The sequence below is a fragment of the Chiloscyllium plagiosum genome, chromosome 3 (assembly GCF_004010195.1).
Source record: "Chiloscyllium plagiosum isolate BGI_BamShark_2017 chromosome 3, ASM401019v2, whole genome shotgun sequence".
NCBI lineage: Eukaryota > Metazoa > Chordata > Chondrichthyes > Orectolobiformes > Hemiscylliidae > Chiloscyllium > Chiloscyllium plagiosum.
In genome coordinates, this window is record NC_057712.1 from 84,473,021 (window position 1) to 84,492,294 (window position 19,274).

General features: G+C 41.9%; 1 protein-coding gene across 1 annotated transcript; it reads right to left on the minus strand.

The window, feature by feature from the left end:
• Positions 1-8,222: 8,222 nt before the first annotated feature.
• ndufaf4 (NADH:ubiquinone oxidoreductase complex assembly factor 4) lies at positions 8,223-18,914 on the minus strand. The gene is made up of 3 exons (XM_043687486.1): positions 18,615-18,914; positions 11,090-11,184; positions 8,223-9,136 (listed from the first exon to the last, which is right to left on the minus strand). The coding sequence occupies exons 1-3, from the start codon at positions 18,748-18,750 to the stop codon at positions 8,837-8,839; spliced, it is 531 nt and encodes a 176-aa protein (XP_043543421.1). The 5' UTR covers positions 18,751-18,914; the 3' UTR covers positions 8,223-8,836.
• Positions 18,915-19,274: the final 360 nt, after the last annotated feature.

The window sequence follows — 19,274 nt, forward strand, 5'->3', positions numbered from 1 at the left end:
TCTTCTTATACAGGTCACTTCAGAAGAGATACCAATAATCCAAAAACATGAATCCTTCTCCCCCGCACCAGCTCCTCAGCCACGCATTCATCTGCTCTATCCTAGTATGCCTACCCTCACTAGCTCACAGCATCAAGAGTAATCTAGATATTACTATCCTCGAGGACCTCCTTTTTAAATTCCTGCCTAACTTCCTATATTCTCTTCTCAGAATCTCGTCCTTTTCTCTTCCAATGTCATTAGTTCCATTAATGACCTTCTGCTGGTTTCTCTTCCCTTGAGAACATTCTGTGCTCCCTCCAAAATATCCTTGATCCTCGCACCAGGGAGGAAACACACTATTCTGATTTCTCGCTGTCGGCTGCAGAAATGCCTACCTGTGCCTCTGTTTAGACAGTCCCCTATCACAATCGATTGCTTGGAACCTGACATACCCCTCGTTACATTAGAACCAGTCTTGGTACCAGAAACCTGGCTGTCAGTGCTACATTCCCCTAAGTGTGCATCCCCCCTACATTTTCCAAAACAGCAAACTTGTTTCTGATGGGGACAGTCACAGTTTAGATGGAGAGCAATTTGTTCAGTATGTACAAGAAAAGTTTATATTTCAGTTTGTGAAAGTACCTACGAGAGAAGGTCAGGTTTTGCCCCTACTCTTGGGAAATAAGGCAGGGCAAGTGACTGAGGTGTCGGTGGGGGAGCACTCTCGGGTCAGTGACCATAATTAGTTTTAAAATAGTGATGGAAAACCTGTAAAAATACTGCTCCAAGATAATTTCATTCCAGTGTTTTATATTTTTAAAGTTTAATCAAGAGAATGATCTCAACATAAACATATAATCAAAAAAGAACACACTCTTGGGCCTCTTGCTGAGATATTTGTATCATCGATAGTCACAGGTGAGGTGCTGGAAGACTGGAGGTTAGCAAACGTGGTGCCACTGTTTAAGAAGGGTGGTAAGGACAAGCCAGGGAACTATAGACCAGTGAGCCTGATGTCGTTAGTGGGCAAGTTGTTGGAGGGAATCCTGAAGGACAGGATGTACATGTATTTGGAAAGGAAAGGACTGATTAGGGATAGTCAACATGGCTTTGTGCATGGGAAATCATGTCTCACAAACTTGATTGAGTTTTTTGAAGAACTAACAAAGCGGATTGATGAGGGCAGAGTGGTAGATGTGATCTATATGGACTTCAGTAAGGAGTTCGATAAGGTTCTCCATGGGAGACTGGTTAGCAAGGTTAGATCTCATGGAATTCAGGGAGAACTAGCCAGTTGGATACAGAACTGGCTCAAAGGTAGAAGACAGAGGGTGGTGGTGGAGGGTTGTTTTTCAGACTAGAGGCCTGTGACCAGTGGAGTGCCACAAGGATCGGTGCTGGGTCCTCTTCTTTTCATCATTTATATCAATTATTTGGATGTTAATAAGTTTGCAGATGACACCAAAATTGGAGGTGTGGTGGACAGCGAAGAAGGTTACCTCAGATTACAACAGGATCTGCACCAGATGGGCCAATGGGCTGAGAAGTGGCAGATGGAGTTTAATTCAAATAAATGTGAAGTGCTGCATTTGGGAAAGCAAATCTTAGCAGGACTTATACACTTAATGGTAAGGTCCTAGGGAGTGTTGCTGAACAAAGAGACCTTGGAGTTCAGGTTCATAGCTCCTTAAAAGTGGAATCACAGGTAGATAGGATAGTGAAGAAGGCATTTGGTATGCTTTCCTTTATAGGTCAGAGTATTGAGTACAGGAGTTGGGAGGTCATGTTGCGGCTGTACAGGTAATTGGTTAGGCTACTGATGGAATATTGCATGCAATTCTAGTCTCCTTCCTATCGGAAAGATTTTGCAAAACTTGAAAGAGTTCAGAAAAGATTTACAGGGATATTTCCAGGGTTGGAGGATTTGAGCTATAGGGAAAGTCTGAACAGGCTGGTGCTGTTTTCCCCGGAGCGTCGAAGGCTGAGGGATGACCTTATAGAGATTTACAAAATTATGTGGGGCATGGATAGGATAAATAGACAAAGTTTTTTCTCTGGGGTCGGGGAGTCCAGAACTAGAGGGCATAGGTTTACGGTGAGAGGGGAAAGCTATAAAAGAGACCTAAGTGGCAACTTTTTCACACAGAGGTTGGTACGTGTATGGAAAGAGCTGCCAGAGGAAGTGGTGGAGGTGTTTCCGTGCTGTACATCCCTATAACTCTATGACTACTCACTTCTGTAAATTTGCAAAAACAAAGACTAAGTTGGATTTCGTTTTCTCAAAAAGAAGTGAAAATGTGGAATTATTGACCTCAGAGGGCTATCAAGGTTCTAGATATAATGATCAGCCTATCATATCTGTGCCTATCATGATTCCATCTTCCTCCACATGATCCATATTCCTCTATTCCCTGCGTGTTCATGTGTCTGTCTAAATGTCTCCTAACTTTGCTCTACCACTTCCTCTCGCAGTGTATTCCAGACACCTCTGAGTAAAAAGAACTTCCTTCACACATCTCCTTTTACTTTTCCCTCTCACCTTAAACCTGAGCCCCCTAGTGTTTGGCATTTCAATGCTGGAATAAATGCTGCCTGTCTACCCTATCTATGCCTCTCATCATTTTATGGTCGCCGTTCAGCTTCTGGTGCTCCAGCAAAAATAATCCAAGTTTGTCCAGCCTAGGCAACAACCTGGTAAGCCTCTCGCATCCTCTCCAAAGCCTCCACATCCTTCCCACAGTGTGATGACCAGATTTGCACACAATACTCTAAATGTAGCCTAACTCAAGTTTTATACAGCTGCAATATGATTTGCCAATTTTTACACTCATTGCCACAACCAATGAAGGCAATACGTCATACACCTTCTTTATCACCTTATCCACTTATGGACTTTGGACTTTGTACCCCAAAGTGTCTCCATAGATCAACATCCTTAAGGTTCCAAACGAAACTCCATGTAGCTCACAGCATAGTTTTTTTTAATAAAACAATGAAATTTGTTTGCCAAATCAATGTCATTCATACAAATTGGTACTCAAGCCTCTGTTGCTTTATCAAATTGCTCCCTCTACTGGTGACTTTGTGTAAACTTCGATACCTCAGCTTCTCGATTGCTGTTGCATAACATAAGTATTTCTGTGATTTCAAAGTAAATGCAGTGCAAAAAATTAGACATATTAGTCCAAAGATAGTCTACCTGATTCAATCTTTTTCCACGTAAATAACAATACATGGCAATTATTTTGACCCCAGGCTGTCTCTAAATATTCCTCAATAAATAAATCACTTCAATAAGATTTGAAGGTAGAGAATAAAGGCAGCCAATCCGAGTGTACAGGCCTCCAGATAGCAAGGAAATAAAGGACACAGTCATATTGCTAAGGCACAAGCATAGAAAGGTCATTCAGTCAAGTGAGCCTGCTTTGCCATTCAAAATCATCGTGACTGATCATCTAACTTAGTATCCTGTTGCTACCTCCAATCCATAGCAGTTGATGCCTTTAGTCTAAACAACTATACCTAACTACTTCTTGAAAATGTTCAACTGCTTTCTGTGACAGAGAATTCCACAAGTTCATCACCCTCTCTGAACATTTTCACATTTGTCCTGTGAGTAGCAAATCATAACGTGCCTTTTCACTACAATGCTTAATGTGGAGAAGCCGGTGTTGGACTGAGGTGGACAAAGTTAAAAATCACAACACCAGGTTATTGTCCAACAGGTTTATTTGGAAGGACAAGCTTTCAGAGCACTAGTCTTTCATCAGGTTACTAGTGGAGCAGGATCAAACTGTTATATAACTGATGCGATGTATTGAACAAACCTATATTGCTGTTAAGTCTTAACCACTTAGAATGTTTGCAGGTTTTGATTCATTAATGTGTAAATCCCAAAACTTCTTTCAAGTCATATTCCCAAGATAACTTAAGGTTTTATAAACAAAAGGTGACATCTCAGCTCAGACAACAAATTAAAGGCCAACGTTGTCTATCTCATACGCTGCAAGCAAGGATGTCCTGAGGCTTGGTACATAGGCGAGACCAAGCAGCAGGTACAACAGATGAATGGACACCACACAACAATTGCCAGACAGGGATGTTCTCTCTCAGTCAGGGAACACTTCAACGGTCAAGAACATTCTGCCTCGGACCTTCGGTTGACCGTTCTCCAAGACGGACTTCAGGAACATGCAACGGTGCAGAGTCGCCAAGCAGAGACTGATAGCCAAGTGTGGTACACATGAAGATGGCCTCAACAGGGATCTTGACCTCACTACACTATACAGAGGAACCTCGATTATCCAAACGAGATGTGTGGTCACTATTTAGTTCAAATTATTGATTATTCGGTTAATTGATTTCCTCTTGGCTCGGAGTTTTCTGTGAAGTCTGCTCCCCGTTCAGGAGACCAGGCAAAAGCACACTGTGTGCGAAACCTCACACCCTGCCCGCTCCCACCCCACCCACCCGCAACCCCATCCGCTCTCACCCCGCACCCCCTGCCCACCCCCAACCCCGACCCCAACTCCGTCCAATACTGCCCCCACCTCTGCAGCACCAACCCCGCTTCCCCAACTCTGCACCCCCATCCACTCCACCCACGGTTCGTCCACGCCACCCCCACCCCAGGGCAGCCAGACTGTACACCAACAGTAAGACCGCTGCTGCCTTTGTGGGGTAAGTCTCTAAATAGCACGCGCTCTCACACAACGTTTTGACAGGTTCCACCTCTGCCCTTTACAGGACAATGTTGGAGATTATCTGGGGAAGGGGGGTTTAGGGTACACCCATGTAGAATTCCAGGGAAGGTGTGGGGGGGAGGAGGACAGAGAGAGGGCGGGAGGTCGGTCATTTGGAGACGGTGCCTAGACTCTGCAGACTGTTCTCAGAAGCGTTTCAGTGAGCCCCGAGTTCATTTTTAATCATTGTACCTGTGAACAAAAAACACAATCAGGGTTGAAACAGTTCTTTGATGTAATGTTTCTATCGGGACCTTGAGGTCCCCTTCGGATAATCCAATATTCGGATAATTGATATTCAGATAATCAAGGTTACTCTGTACATCCCACAAACACATACACTCACACAGATCCTCTCTAACACATGCTGTCTCTCAGACACAAACACACACGTGCATACTCTCTCACAGGCATATACTCTGTCATACTCACACACACACACACACGTAAGTCTATGGGGTGAATGTGCATTTGCAGATACATTCTATTTTGTTCAAAAAGCACACAATCTGTAGGCAGTCAGTCCATATGCCATTTTATAAATTCCTACTTTGGAAATGAAACCAGTCTGACTCAAGGTTGAAATACACTCAGACTCTAACTACACACATAGAACATTACAGTACATACAGGCCCTTCAACCCTCGCTGTTGCACCGACCTGTGAAACCAATCTGAAGCTCTATTCCATTTTAATGCATATGTTTATCCAATGCCCACTTAAATGCCCTTAAAACGCCCTCAAACACCTTGAATGCATTGTCTGAGCTGAGACATCACCTTTTTGTTTAAAACCTTCTGTTATCTCAGGAATGTGACTTGAAAGAAGTTCTGGGTTTTACATGTTAATGAATTAAAATCTGCAACCATTCTAAGCTATTAAGACTTAACAGCAACATAGGTTTGTTCAATACATCGCATCAGTTGTATGACAGTTTGACCTTCTACTATAAATTCTGTGTCCTATGATCCTGCCCCACTAGCTACCTGATGAAGGAGCTCCGAAAGCTTGTACTTCCAAATATTCCTGTTGGACTAAAACCTGGTGTCCGCTGTTGTGTGATTTTTAACTATGTGAATGTGGATCAAAAAACAGCAGTAAAAACCATGAATCAATAACCTTACTTTTGAACTGGTCCATATTACTTTCTTCATTATTCAGTTCCTCACATGCTCAATCAATTCAAAAGCATTAATTATTGACAAACCACTTAATTCATCAGTCTTAATTTCTCTACACAGTAATTCCCTCATACTTGGTGACAGGATTCTAACGAATCTTCTCCTCATTCTCTTCCTAGCCTTAGCATCCATTCTAAAGTGTGGTACCCGGAATCAGGCACAATACTCCAGCTTTTTCCAATAGGTTTATTGTGACTTAATATCTTTTGTACTCTATGGATCAAAAAATAGCAAGAAGAGGCCATTCAGCCGGCTCTTTCATTCAATATGATCATGACTGATCACCCAACTCAGTAGTCTGTTCTCAATTTTGGCCAATACTCTTTGATCCCTTTACCCCAATGAATTATATCCAATTCCTCTTGAAAACTTCCAATGTCTTGGTCTCGAACCCTTTCTGTGGCAGAGAGTTTGACAGGCTCAACACTCTGGGGGATGAAATATCTCATCTCAGTCCTAAATGGTCTACCATTAGATCATGATCCCTGATTCTAGACTCCACAGTATTCAGGAACACTCCTCCTGCATAAGCACAATCTAGTTATGCTGGAAACCTACAGTTTTCTATGAGATTCCCCTTCATTATTCTAAACTCCAGTGAATAACTTCCTAACCAATGCAGTCACTTTTCAAACATCACTCCTGCCATCCCAAGAATCAGTCTGGTACTCCCTCCATAGCCAAACATCCTTCCTTGAATAAGGAGGCCAAAATAGCACACAATGCTCCAAGTGTGGTCTAACCAACTCACTTTACAATTGCAGCAAAACATCCCTGCTGCTGTACTCAAATCCTCTACGAAGATCAATGTTCCATAGGGTGGCACGGTGGTTCAGTGGTTAGCACTGCTTGCCTCATAGTGCCAGGGTCCCAGGTTTGATTCCAGCCTCAGGCAACCGTGAGTGGAGTTTACACATTCTCCTTGTGACTACGTGGGTTTCCTCTGAGTGTTCTGGTTTCCTCCCTCAGTCCAAGGATGTGCAACTTAGGTGGATTGGTGATGCTAAATTGCCCATAGTACCCAAAGATGTGCAAGATAAGTGGATTAACCATAGAAAAGGTAGGATTATAGAGATAGGCTGGGCCTGGTTGGGAGGGTCAGTGTGGACTTGATAGGCTAAATGGCCTACTTTCACTGTAGTATTCTGTGTCTTCTTCATCTGCTGGGTTACACGCACTTGTTTACTTTCAGTGACTGGTGTCCAAGAACAGTCAAATCTCATTGCATGCCCCTCTTTCCTAATCTTTCACTATTCAGATGATTAGATTCCCTACAGTGTGGAAACAGGCCCTTCGGCCCAGCAAGTCCACACCGACCCTCTGAAGAACAACCCACCCAGACCCATTCCCCTACATTCACCCCTGACTAATGCACCTAACACTACATGCAATTTAGCATGGCCTATTCACCTAACTTGCACATCTTTGGACTGTGGGAGGAAACCGGAGCACCAGGAGGAAACCCCGCAGACACGGGGAGAACGTGCAAACTCCACACAGTTGCCCGAGGTGGGAGTTGAACCCAGGTCCCTGGTGCTGTAAGGCAGCATTGCTAACCACTAAGCCACCCACAATAATCATCTGCCTTCCTGTATTTGCTACCAAGACAGGTAGCCTCTATCCACATCATCCTTCATTTATCTAATCAGCCAACTTGTCCAAATTTCACTGAAGCATTTCTGTATGCTTGCACAGTTCACCTTCCAGCCCAACTGTGCATCATCTGCAAACTTGGAGAGGTTGGATAATATTCTCTCAATTAAGACACGATAAATAGCGGAGGTCCAAGCTCAGAATTAAAAGACCTCATTATTCCTACTTTGTTTCCTGTCTGCTAACAGTTCACTATCCACATCAGTATATTTGCCCCATTCCAATGCAATTTCATTTTACACACTAATGTCTTATATGGGACGTTACCAAAAGTCTCCTGAAGGAAAGTCTCCTGAAGGAAAGTCTTACCATAAAGGAAGATTTGTGTATCCTGGCCAAGCTATTTCTTGGACTGCACCTTGGGATCTTTGCACTTTAACCCAAGAGGGCAAAGACAATCTCAATTTATCATCTCAACTAAACAGTAGCACCTGCAGCAATGCAGCACCTCTTTGGTATTGGTCTCAACTGGATTATCTACTCAAATGGGGCTTGAAATCATAACCATTTGCCTGAAAGAATAGTGCCTTTCTGATTGAATCCAATTTTCTTACATCTTTCAATTGGAGGAAACAAATATTTTGAAACTTGAGTGCTACATAAATTGGAACACCTTAAGAATAAATAGAGGCATCAGCAAATAGAAAGGAGAATGTTATCACAATCACAATGAAATGTTATCTTTAATATTGTTAGTCACAATTTGTACTTCCAAAATTGCATATGAAAAATTGAAACTGTCAGTGCATTCAAGGCTAAAGTACAATGAACATGCATAAAATCATAAAAACGTATTCACTTCTTATATTAACAGGATCAAGATACAATACCAAGGATAAAATAAACACAATACTGTATAGCATAGAACCTTTATTGAAACCAGCGAGTGCAGTTGTCAGTTTAAAGCGGGTCTGAAAGCTCAGTTTCAAAAATCGACTAGAAACTGTAAAATGTAGTTATCTACATCAAGCTGGCTGAAGCAGCTACACGTTTGCAGAATTATGCTTTCTTGACTTTTAATTGTCTCACTACAATTTGTCCACTCACTTAACAGTTAACAAGCAAATTACCACAACACTGTGCTGTGAATATTTTAATCAGATAATTCATATCTAGAACATATTTTGTGGTTCTGAGTTCATCCACAGGTCTCAGTATAACTCTAAAACTTCTGAACAAAATATCTATGATGTTCCCATAACCTGAAAACATTGCAAATCTTAAATACAGTAAAGATATCTAACTTACTTATTATTAGTCTGAAAATGTGCATATTTACTAACTAGCAGTTAGAAGTTCCTTATTGATTTGTTTTGGAGGTAGAACTTTTATTTCGAATGGTTTGAAAAATTCCAGCATTCCTTTAACATCTTTAAGTTCTAGACAGTAATCTTCAGCTATTTTGTCAGCTGTCCATATGTCAGGCTTGAGTTTGTGGTTATTGAGGATGGTAAGAGCCTCCACTATACTCAATTTGCCTTTAGGAACCTTTGTAATGTTGAACAGCTCATAATCCAAGTTAGATTTGAGGAGTCTGTGCTCCTGCAGCTGCTTAGATGTTTCAGAAGTTGCATGTTTCTGGAAACAAAGCACAATAAAACAGTAAAATGTCTGCAACAGCCTAAGACAATAGTAATTACCAGGGAGGAACATGCACTCAAAAATATATTAAATATTCAGAAGCTTCAATATATCACAAGAGCCCTCCATGAAACCAAAATAAGTGAAATATCAATAAATTAATTATTTCTGATAAACAAGGAAGCCTCTTGCATTAGTGCAGTGGCTCTGTGGTTAGCACTGGTGCATCAAAGCACCAGGGACCCAGGTCCAGTTTCAGCGTCGATCATTGTTTGTGTGGAGTTTGCTGTATATGTGTGGGTTTCTTCCGGGTTCACCAGTTTCCTTCCACAGTCCAAAGATGTGCAGGTTAGGTGGATTGGCCAAGCTAAAATGTCTCAATGTCCAGGGTGGATGTAGAAATGCAGGCTGATGGGGATAGGGTAAGGGGCTGGGGCTTGGTCTGGGTCTGAGTGGGATGCTATTCAGAGGGTCGGTGTGGACACAGGCCAAATGGCCTGCTTCCTTCCACACTGTGGGGATTTTGTGCAAGGATGTAGATATGGAAGAATAGGGAATGTACAAAGTCAACCATCACTGATGGCTTATTACACATTTGGCACAGGGCGACTTTTACAGATAGTCACAAGAATACCTTCAAACCAATTTAAATGGAGAGTGTTTAATTTCATTTCACTTATTTTGCTACCACGCATTGTTTAATTTAGTAAACTCTACAATCAGCGTACGCAGGGCTGCTTCATTAAGACTTTCAGCACACATTACAGTATGATTATCCCTGAGCAATCATCTGTAATTTTTATGGGAGGACCACTGCATTTGCAATGAATATTGGAGTTTCTCCCCATCTGCTGGCTTAGACAAATCTTCAGGTTCTCTAATGAATTCTGACCAATATCATTCCTGCAAATCATTTCAACCCTGCAGTCAAAAGATTTTCCTATATAAAGCAGCTAACTGCTTTAATATCTCCAAGTCTTGAGTGCAAAGCAGCTCGTTGCAACACAATCATGACAAGGACAGACAAGCTTAATATGGAATACTACAATCTGTTTCCCCAATCTTTTGTTACTTTTTTTTTCTGGACTGCAATGCATAGATTAATGGTGTGGCAGACAGATCTGTGCATTGCATGTTTCCAAGTTCCTTCATCACCTTCCTTCTAGTTACAGAAAATTGCCAGAGAAAGCTAAACACTGCACTCCCTTCTGGAAGGCAGTGCAGCCACAGCTCAACAGCTTTTAATTTAATTTCTCTGATATTGAACCAAGGAAGTAGGAGGCCAATGTGCTTCCAAATCTAATCTACAATGCTTAGTGGTACATGGAATATATAAAAGGTAGTGTTATTGTGAGAAGCTCTCGTTAATATTTTATTGATTTTGGAAACTATCCGTTCATCTCCCTATTCCAAATGACATTTTCATTTACATAAGACTTCGAATTCATTGTTGACATGCTGCAAAGTCAACAACAACGGGAACTAAAATGGGTCGGTCAGACAATGCCAGCATCTGCTACTCATGCCCAGAAATGAAGTCAAAATGTCATTTGGTGTTTAATGAAAAACAGTTAGTCCTTCAAATTTTGACTGAAAATTGTCAAAGCAGACTGGCAAAGAATTGCGCATGAGGTTTACAAAACTAGTGTCATTTGACACTTCTAATGATCAGGTCAAGTTACAGTGAAGAAAACAAAAAGGAAAAAGGAAGAAATGACATAGTGATGACCACAACATTTATAATAATTGATCATATTAGAAGAACCTTACACAGTCTAAGACAAAGACATTTGAAATGTAAACATTGATTTTATTTATAATGTTAAGTCAGCACCTTGTGATAGAAAGGACTATGATACAATGTGTTTGCAAAAACACGAGTAAAATTAAAAGTTTTATTCTCATTGTGGATATTTTTACAGCAAAATGCAACTTATTACAAACACTTACCTTTGCAGGAATTTCCTTCGAATCAACATAAATATCTTTGAGTAAAGACAGAAGTTCTTCATTTTTATTATGAACTTCATTTGTTTCAGGGTGATCTATAAAAGAACACCAGAATTTACTGACATGATCCTGAATCAAAAGACATGCCCTGACACCAACTTAGCCCCAGAAAAGACACGAAAGAACAGTTCACTTAACATGTGGTCCAGAATTTTTCACAGTCTCTAATTAAAGATGAAATTCTCATTTATCAAGACAGGAAGAAAACAGTTAGAAAGCAGCCAGCACTCGTTTCAACAGAGGTGATCATGGTTGACAAACTTACTAGAATCTTTGAAGACATACAGATGTAATTTGAGAGATAAATGCAGTGGATGCAATGTGCATGGACTATTTTCAAGCATGAAATAGGGTACCAGATAGAAGAATAAAATTAAGAAATATAGAATTAGAGATAGGATATCATGACAAATTAAAAATTAATTAGAAAGGATCAAACAACGATTTGTAGGTAAGGCTGCTGGCTGACTGTGATCTCCCAATAGATTCTGAAGTATTTCTGTTCATTGTCAATTTTATAATTCATTGGATGACATCAATTCAGGTTCAGGCACTTTCATATGAAAGAACATTGCATTCCCAAGGAACTTTTATCTGGTGAGGTAGAGAGATCCAGAAGACCAGTGGGATGATCAAAGTTCTGCTTCAAGGAAGCTTGTAAGTGTGACATGAAGGGTCAAACCATCTGAGGTTTTTTTAAGCTCGAAGACACCAGTTGGTGTCAGAAAGAAATGGTGAGATCACCTGTCAGCCAGCTAGATGATCAGTGGGTAACTGAGGTGGCTTGGCAACAGACAGTGGTATTGAGGCTGAACCCTTCTCTCTATCTCACACACGGATTGTTTTCTTCAGCCATCAACAAAGGATGATCATATGAAGAAACTCTATCCCCAACAGATTCGATTAGCTGCAGGTTCGTCATTTTACAAAGATGGAAAGCTGTCAGCAACAGTGGCCTAGGTGAAATTTGTAGACAACACCAAAATGGATGATTTTGAAGATCAAAGACACAGGTACAGAGGTGAGAGAATGACCAAATAAAGTGAACAGCCAAGGTTTTTTTCTCCAGGGTAGAGGAGTCTAAAACTAGAGGGCATAGATTTAAGGTGAGAGAGCAAAGATTTAAAAGGGACCTGAGGGGCAATTTCTTTCACACATAGCATGGTGCGCATACGGAATGAGTTGCCAGAGGAAGTGTACAATTACAACATTTAAAAGACATTTGGACAGGTATATGGAGTGGAAAGATCGAGAGGACATGGACCAAAAACAAGCAAATGAGACCAGTTCAGTTTAGGAAACCTGGTCACAGAGTAACAGAGACGTACAGCACAGAAACAGACCCTTCGGTCCAACGCTTCTATGCTGATCAGATATCCTAACCCAATCTAGTCCCATTTGCCAACACTTAGCCAATATCCCTCTAAACTCTTCCTATTCATATACACATCCAGATGCCTTTTAAATGTTGCAATTGTACCAGCCTCCACCACTTCCTCTGGCAGCTCATTTAATACACGCACTACCCTCTGTGTGAAAAAGTTGCCCCATAGGTCCCTTTTATACCTTTCCCCTTTCACTCTAAAGCTATGTCCTCAAGTTCTATACATTCCCACCCCAGGGAAAAGATCTTGTCTATGTATCCTATCCATGCCCCTCAATTTTATAAACCTCTACAAGATCATCCCTCAGCCTCTGACACTCCAGGGAAAAGAGCCCCAGCCTATTCAGCCTCTCCCTATAGTTCAAATCCTCCAACCCTGGGAACATCCTTACAAATCTTTTCTGAACCCTTTCAGGTTTCACAATATCCTTCCAATAGGAAGGAGACCAGAACTGCACACAACACTCCAGAAGTCTAACCAATGTCCTGTATAGCCGCAACATGACCTCCCAACTCCTATACTCAATGCTTTGACCAATAAAGGAAAGCATACCAAACGCCTTATTCACTACCCTATCTACCTGCAGCTCTACTTTTGAATAAATATGAACCTGCACTCCAAGGTCTCTTTGTTCAGCCACACTCACTAGGACCTTACCATTAAGGTGTACAAGGCCTACTCTGATTTGCTTTTCCAAATTGCATTACCTCACATTTATCTAAATTAAATTCCATCTGCTACTCCTCAGCCCATTGGCTCATCTGATCAAGATCCTGGTCATCTTCTTCGCTGTCCACTACACTTCCAATTTTGGTGTCATCAGCAAACTTACTAACTGTACCTCTTATGCTCAGATCTAAATCATTTATGTAAATGACGAAAAGTAGAGGACCCAGGACCGATCCTTGTGGCACTCCACTGGTCACAGGCCTCCAGTCTGAAAAATAACTCTCCACCACCACCCTCTGTCTTCTACCTCGAGCCAGTTCTGTATCCAAATGGCTAATTCTCGCTGTATTCCAGGAGATCTAACTTTGCTAACCAATCTCCCATGGGGAAACCATCTCGAATGCCTTACTGAATTCCATATACAACACATCTACCACTCTGCCCTCATCAATCCTCTGTTACTTCTTCAAAAAACTCAATCAAGTTTGTGAGACATGATTTCTCATGCACAAAGCCATGTTGACTATCCCTAATCAGTCCTTGCCTTTCCAAAGACATGTACATCCTGTCCCTCCAGGATTCCCTCCAACAACTCGCCCACCACCAACGTCAGGCTCACTGGTCTATAGTTCCCTGGCTTCTCCTTACCACCTTTCTTAAACAGTGGCACCACGTTAGCCAATCTCCAGTCGTCCAGCACCTCACCTGTGACTATCGATGATACAAATATCTCAACAAGAGGCCCAGCAATCACTTCTCTAGCTTCCCAGAGTTCTAGGGTACACCTGATCAGGTCCTGGGGATTTTCCACCTTTATGTGTTTCAAGACATCCAGCATTTCTTCCTCTGTAATATGGACATTTTTCAAGATGTCACCATCTACATTTTATATCTTCCATATCCTTTTCCACAGTAATTACTGATGCAAAATACTCGTTTAGTATCTCCCCCATTTTCTGCAGCTCCACACAAAGGCCGCCTTGCTGATCTTTGTAGGCCCCTATTCTCTCCCAAGTTAACCCTTTTATCCTTAATGTATTTGCAAAAACCCTTTGGATTCTCCTTAATTCTATTTGCCAAAACTATCTCGTGTCCCATTTTTGCCCTCCTGATTTCCCTCAAGTATACTCCCACTGCCTTTATACCCTTCTAAGGATTCGCTCGATCTATTTTGTCTATACCTGACGTATGCTTCCTTCTTTTTCTTAACCAAACCCTCAATTTCTTTAGTCATCCAGAATTCCCTATACCTACCAGCCTTCCCTTTCACCCTAACAGGAATATACTTGTTCTGGATTCTCGTTATCTCATTTCTGAAGGCTTCCCATTTTCCAGCTGTCGCTTTACCTGTGAACATCTGCCCCCAAGCAGCTTTGAAAGTTCTTGCCTAATATCGTCAAAATTTACCTTTCTCCAATTTAGAACTTCAACTTTTAGATCTGCTCTATCCTTTTCCATCACTATTTAAAATCTAATAGAATTATGGTCGTTGGCCCCAAAGTGCACCCCCACTGACACCTCAGTCACCTGCCCTGCCTTATTTCCCAAGAGTTGGTCACGTTTTGCATCTTCTCTAGTAGGTACATCCACATACTGAATCAGAAAGGATTCTTGTACACACTTAACAAATTCCTCTCCATCTAAACCTTTAACACTATGGCAGTCCCAGTCACTGTTTGGAAAGTTAAAATCCCCTACCATAACCACCCTATTAGTCTTACAGATAGCTGAGATCTCCTTACAAATTTGTTTCTCAATTTCCCTCTGACTATTATGGGGTCTATAATACAATCCCAACAAGGTGAGCATCCCTTTCTTATTTCTCAGTTCCACCCAAATAACTCCCCTAGATGTATTTCCGGGAATATCCTCCCTCAGCACAGCTGTAATGCTATCCCTTATCAAAAACGCCACTCCCCCTCCTCTGTTGCCTCCCTTTTATTTGTATCCTGGAACATTAAGCAGCCAGTCCTGTCCATCCCTGAGCCATGTTTGCATAATTGCTATGATACCCCAGTCCCGTGTTCCTAACAATGCCCGAGTTCATCTGCCTTCCGTGTTCGGCCTTTTGCATTGAAATAAATGCAGCTTAAATTTATCAGTCCTACCTTGTTCTCTGCTTTGTCCCTGCTTGCCCTGGCTGTTTGACACGCTTCTTTTCTCAATTGTACCAGTCTCAGATTGACCTCTTTCCTCACTACCTTCCTGGGTTCCAGGCTCCCACCTTACTAGTTTAAATCCTACTGAGCAGCTCCAGCAAATCTCCCTGCCAGTATTTTAATTCCCTTTCAATTCAGGTGCTATCCATCCTTCTTGTACAGGTCACATCTACCCCAGAAGAGATTCCAATGATCCAAAACTATGAATCCTTCTCCCATACACCAGCTCCTCAGCCACGCATTCACCTGTTTTATCCCCCTATTCCTACCGCCATTAGTTCGCAGCACCAGTAGTCGCCCAGATATTAATACTCTTGAGGATCTCCTTTTTAAATTCCTGCCTCTTTATATTCTCCCTTCAGAATCCCATCCTTTTCCCTTCCTATGTCTTTGGTTCCAATGTGTACATGATCTCTTGCTGGTCCCTCTCCCCCTTGAGAACATTCTGCACCTTCTCTGAGACAGCCTTGATCCTGGCACCAGGGAGGTAACACACCATTCTGATTTTTCGCGGCTGGCCACAGGAACATCTGTCTGTGCCTTGGACTAGAAAGTCCCGTAACGCTATTGATCTCTTGGAACCCAACGTAATCCTCATTGCATTAAAGCCAGTCTCGATTCCAGAAAATTGGCTGTTCATGCTACATTCCTCTGAGAATCCATCACCCCCTACATTTTCCAAAACAGCACACTTGTTTGAAATGGGCATAGCTACAGAAGACTCCTGTACTATTTGCCTACCTCTCTTACCTTTCCTGGAGTTAACCCATCTCTGTGACTGTACCTACAACTTCTCTCTCTTCCTATAACTGCCATTCATCACACCCCCTTGCTCTTGTAAATTCCTCATGGCCTCTGTCTCTCCAACCGATCCATTCGATCTGATAGGATTCGCAACTAATGGCATTTATTGCAGATATAATCCTCAGTAACACGCAAACTCTCCCTAAACTCCCACATCCGACAAGAGCATATCACTCTACTAAGGGCCATTTTTGCTTCTTTCAAACTACAGACCCAGAAAATAGCACTGTCTAATTCCTCGACAAAACACTGCTCCAGGTTAACTAAATATAAAAAGTATAAGCTATAAATATTAAATCAAGAGACATATCTCAATAAAACATATAATCAAGAAAGAACCCATTCTACTCACTATTGCAGACTTACTGTAAGGCCACAATTAAAATATTTACTTCTGTTTCTGAGCTAAGACCTCTCCCACACAGGTTCCTCCAAGATTAGTTGTGAATTTCACTGTTTGTTAGTTTTCCCAGACGCACTTCGATGTCCAGCGATACATGAATTCAAACAGCAAAGGCAGTAACTGCACAGGTTCACTGCTGTGTCAGTTAGCATTGTGGGTTTCTATCTCTGTCCGTCTATCTGTCTCTCTCACCTGCACTGACCTCACCATGTGCTTTCTTTGTCTGTTCCTCTCCCTTTTAAAAGTACTGTTGTTTTGATTTTTTTCCTCCAAAGTTCCAAAACAACACAACAGCATATAAAACAGTAATTGCTGCTCCTCGAATTGGAGGAAATCACCTCCAACACCTAAATACCTCAAAAAGGAGCAGCCTGTTACAGCCAGAAATTTTTCCTGTCCTCTATCTTGGATTACCCAGAATCCAACTGCGCTACAGCAGCTAAGACAGTCCACGATGTTCTAAAATAACTAACAACATTTTGAATAAAACAAACACACAATTTTCGAAAGTTAATTCATAAATTTCCAACAAAAATTGTAGGATCTGGATCTATACCAAAAAAAAGAATGATTTTGTCAAGGTTTCAGGTTTTGTTGAAATCTATCTATTAGATGCTGAAGTATGTTGTTTAGAGACAAAGACACAAACAGACTAGTGGGGCTGTAAGCTTTACCCCCCCACACACCTTTTGTGGCATATGTAATTCTTATTTCTGGTCTGGTTCAGCAAGACAGTAGAATCAATACAATGGGAGTGAAGGTTGTGGTGGGGTCCTGAAAACATCTTTTATCATCATCATATAAATTGAGATTTACTTGGCAGTTTATGTTGGATAAGTAACCCGACAGTCAGTCATTCAGATAGCCAAGGGTGAAGAGTGTGGTGCTGGAAAAGCACAGCCGGTTAGGCAGCATCTGAGGAGCAGGAATGAAGAGCTTATGCTCGAAATGTCAATTCTCCTGGTCCTCGGATGCTGCCTGACTGCCTGTGCTTTTCCTGCATCACACTCTTTGACTCTGATCTCCAGCATCTGCAGTCCTCACTTTCGCCTGGACAGTCAAGGGGTCACAGACAAAATACAAAATTAAAACCCGTTTCAGTAATACTCTAAGGTAGACCTTAATTCTCTAAGGTACACCTTAATACCAGTAATACTCTAAGACGAACCTTCCAAAATGGGGTTTGGGACCCCAGATTGGATTGTGAGCTTTGACAGAGTTGCTCCAGGTCTAATAGCCTCCTCTTCTCACAGGCTGCTCACGGTTTCCTGGTTGTTGGAGAACATCACACAAAACATTCAAGCCTGAACGTGTGGTCACAGCAGAGAAAAACATTGGGAAGCTCTGCAATGCATAATTAAGGAGCTATAGTCCATGAAGGCTTAAGGGCATTTCTATCGAGGGAGGCAATCAGTTTGTACAGTTTGAATGTAACCACTCCACAAGCATAGGAGGAGATGAAGAGTTAGGCCTCAATGAAATAGTACAGCTCATTGATATTGCTTCACCACACTGTAACCAAGCTGAGCCACGATCCCAGCTCTCCCATTTCCACCTCACTCTGATATGGTTACCTTGAAACATACATTATATTGTGTTGTCAGGTGCAATTTTTATTTCATTTTCAGTAGGCCATTTATTTCTAGGAGTAGGTATGGACGGGAAAACATATATTTAGGTTGCTCGATCTGTACAGAAGGGAGGGGGAAAAAGAGCTCGTTAAATATTATGAGGGTTGCACTTCAATAAAAATAAATCACAGTGACAAGCTTAGTCTCGTCGTTCAGCTAAATAAGTTTCAAAAGACAGTTAAAGCGAGATTAGGCTGCGGTTGGTTAGTTACACAACCTCAAGATCACCTTGACCTCACACTTCAGACAAACGGATTAGATTTGCAAATATACCTCAAAATTTGAAAACTGCTCAAAGACAAACAGGGGGTGGGGGGGAAAGAGTAAGAAATTGATGGGTGCTAATGCCTAAGCCGCACACTCAGTCTTGGCTAGCTGGCGCATTGCCCTGTTCAGAGTGAATGGGGCACTCACTGCTGAGTTGTTGCTCGATCAGTGTCATGCTGCTCGGGTGCCTGGGAGCGCTGCTCGGCTTCTGCTTGCCGATCTCCACGTGCGCCCTGTTCTCCAGGTTAAAGTTCCGCATCGCACGTGCCAAACGCGCCCCCATTGTTACATCCTCCTCAGGTCCCGGGTAACGTTCCGAAGAATCCCCTGATTTCCTGGGCCAACGTTGCGAAGGGCTTCCCCGTTTCCCAGGCAGTCCGCGCGACGCCAACAATGCTTTATCCCCACCCACCCGGGCCGTCCGAAAGAAGTAACTTTCCGCTTGCAACATACCAGCAACAGCTACAGGTACCGCCACCTGCCGGACAACGCGACCTATTCAGGGGAAGGAGAGTTTCAAATGATAAGACTTAAAATATTTGGTTGAAATTTTGTCCAGTTTTTACGTGACTTCCCGTTCGGTGTAATCCCTGTTTAAATTGTAAAGTAGAAAACATCACAAGGCTGTAGTACACACAGATGATTATGCGCTGAAGTTCTAATTGGCAGCTCTTGGCAGATTTTGAGGGCTGGTACCTCTACAGTTTAACATGAGTTTGTAAATTTTTAGCTCTTCTGTACGTAATAAAAATGAAAGGAATGAATTGATTTTCCTTTTATCTTAATTTTTCTTACGCAAAAATATTT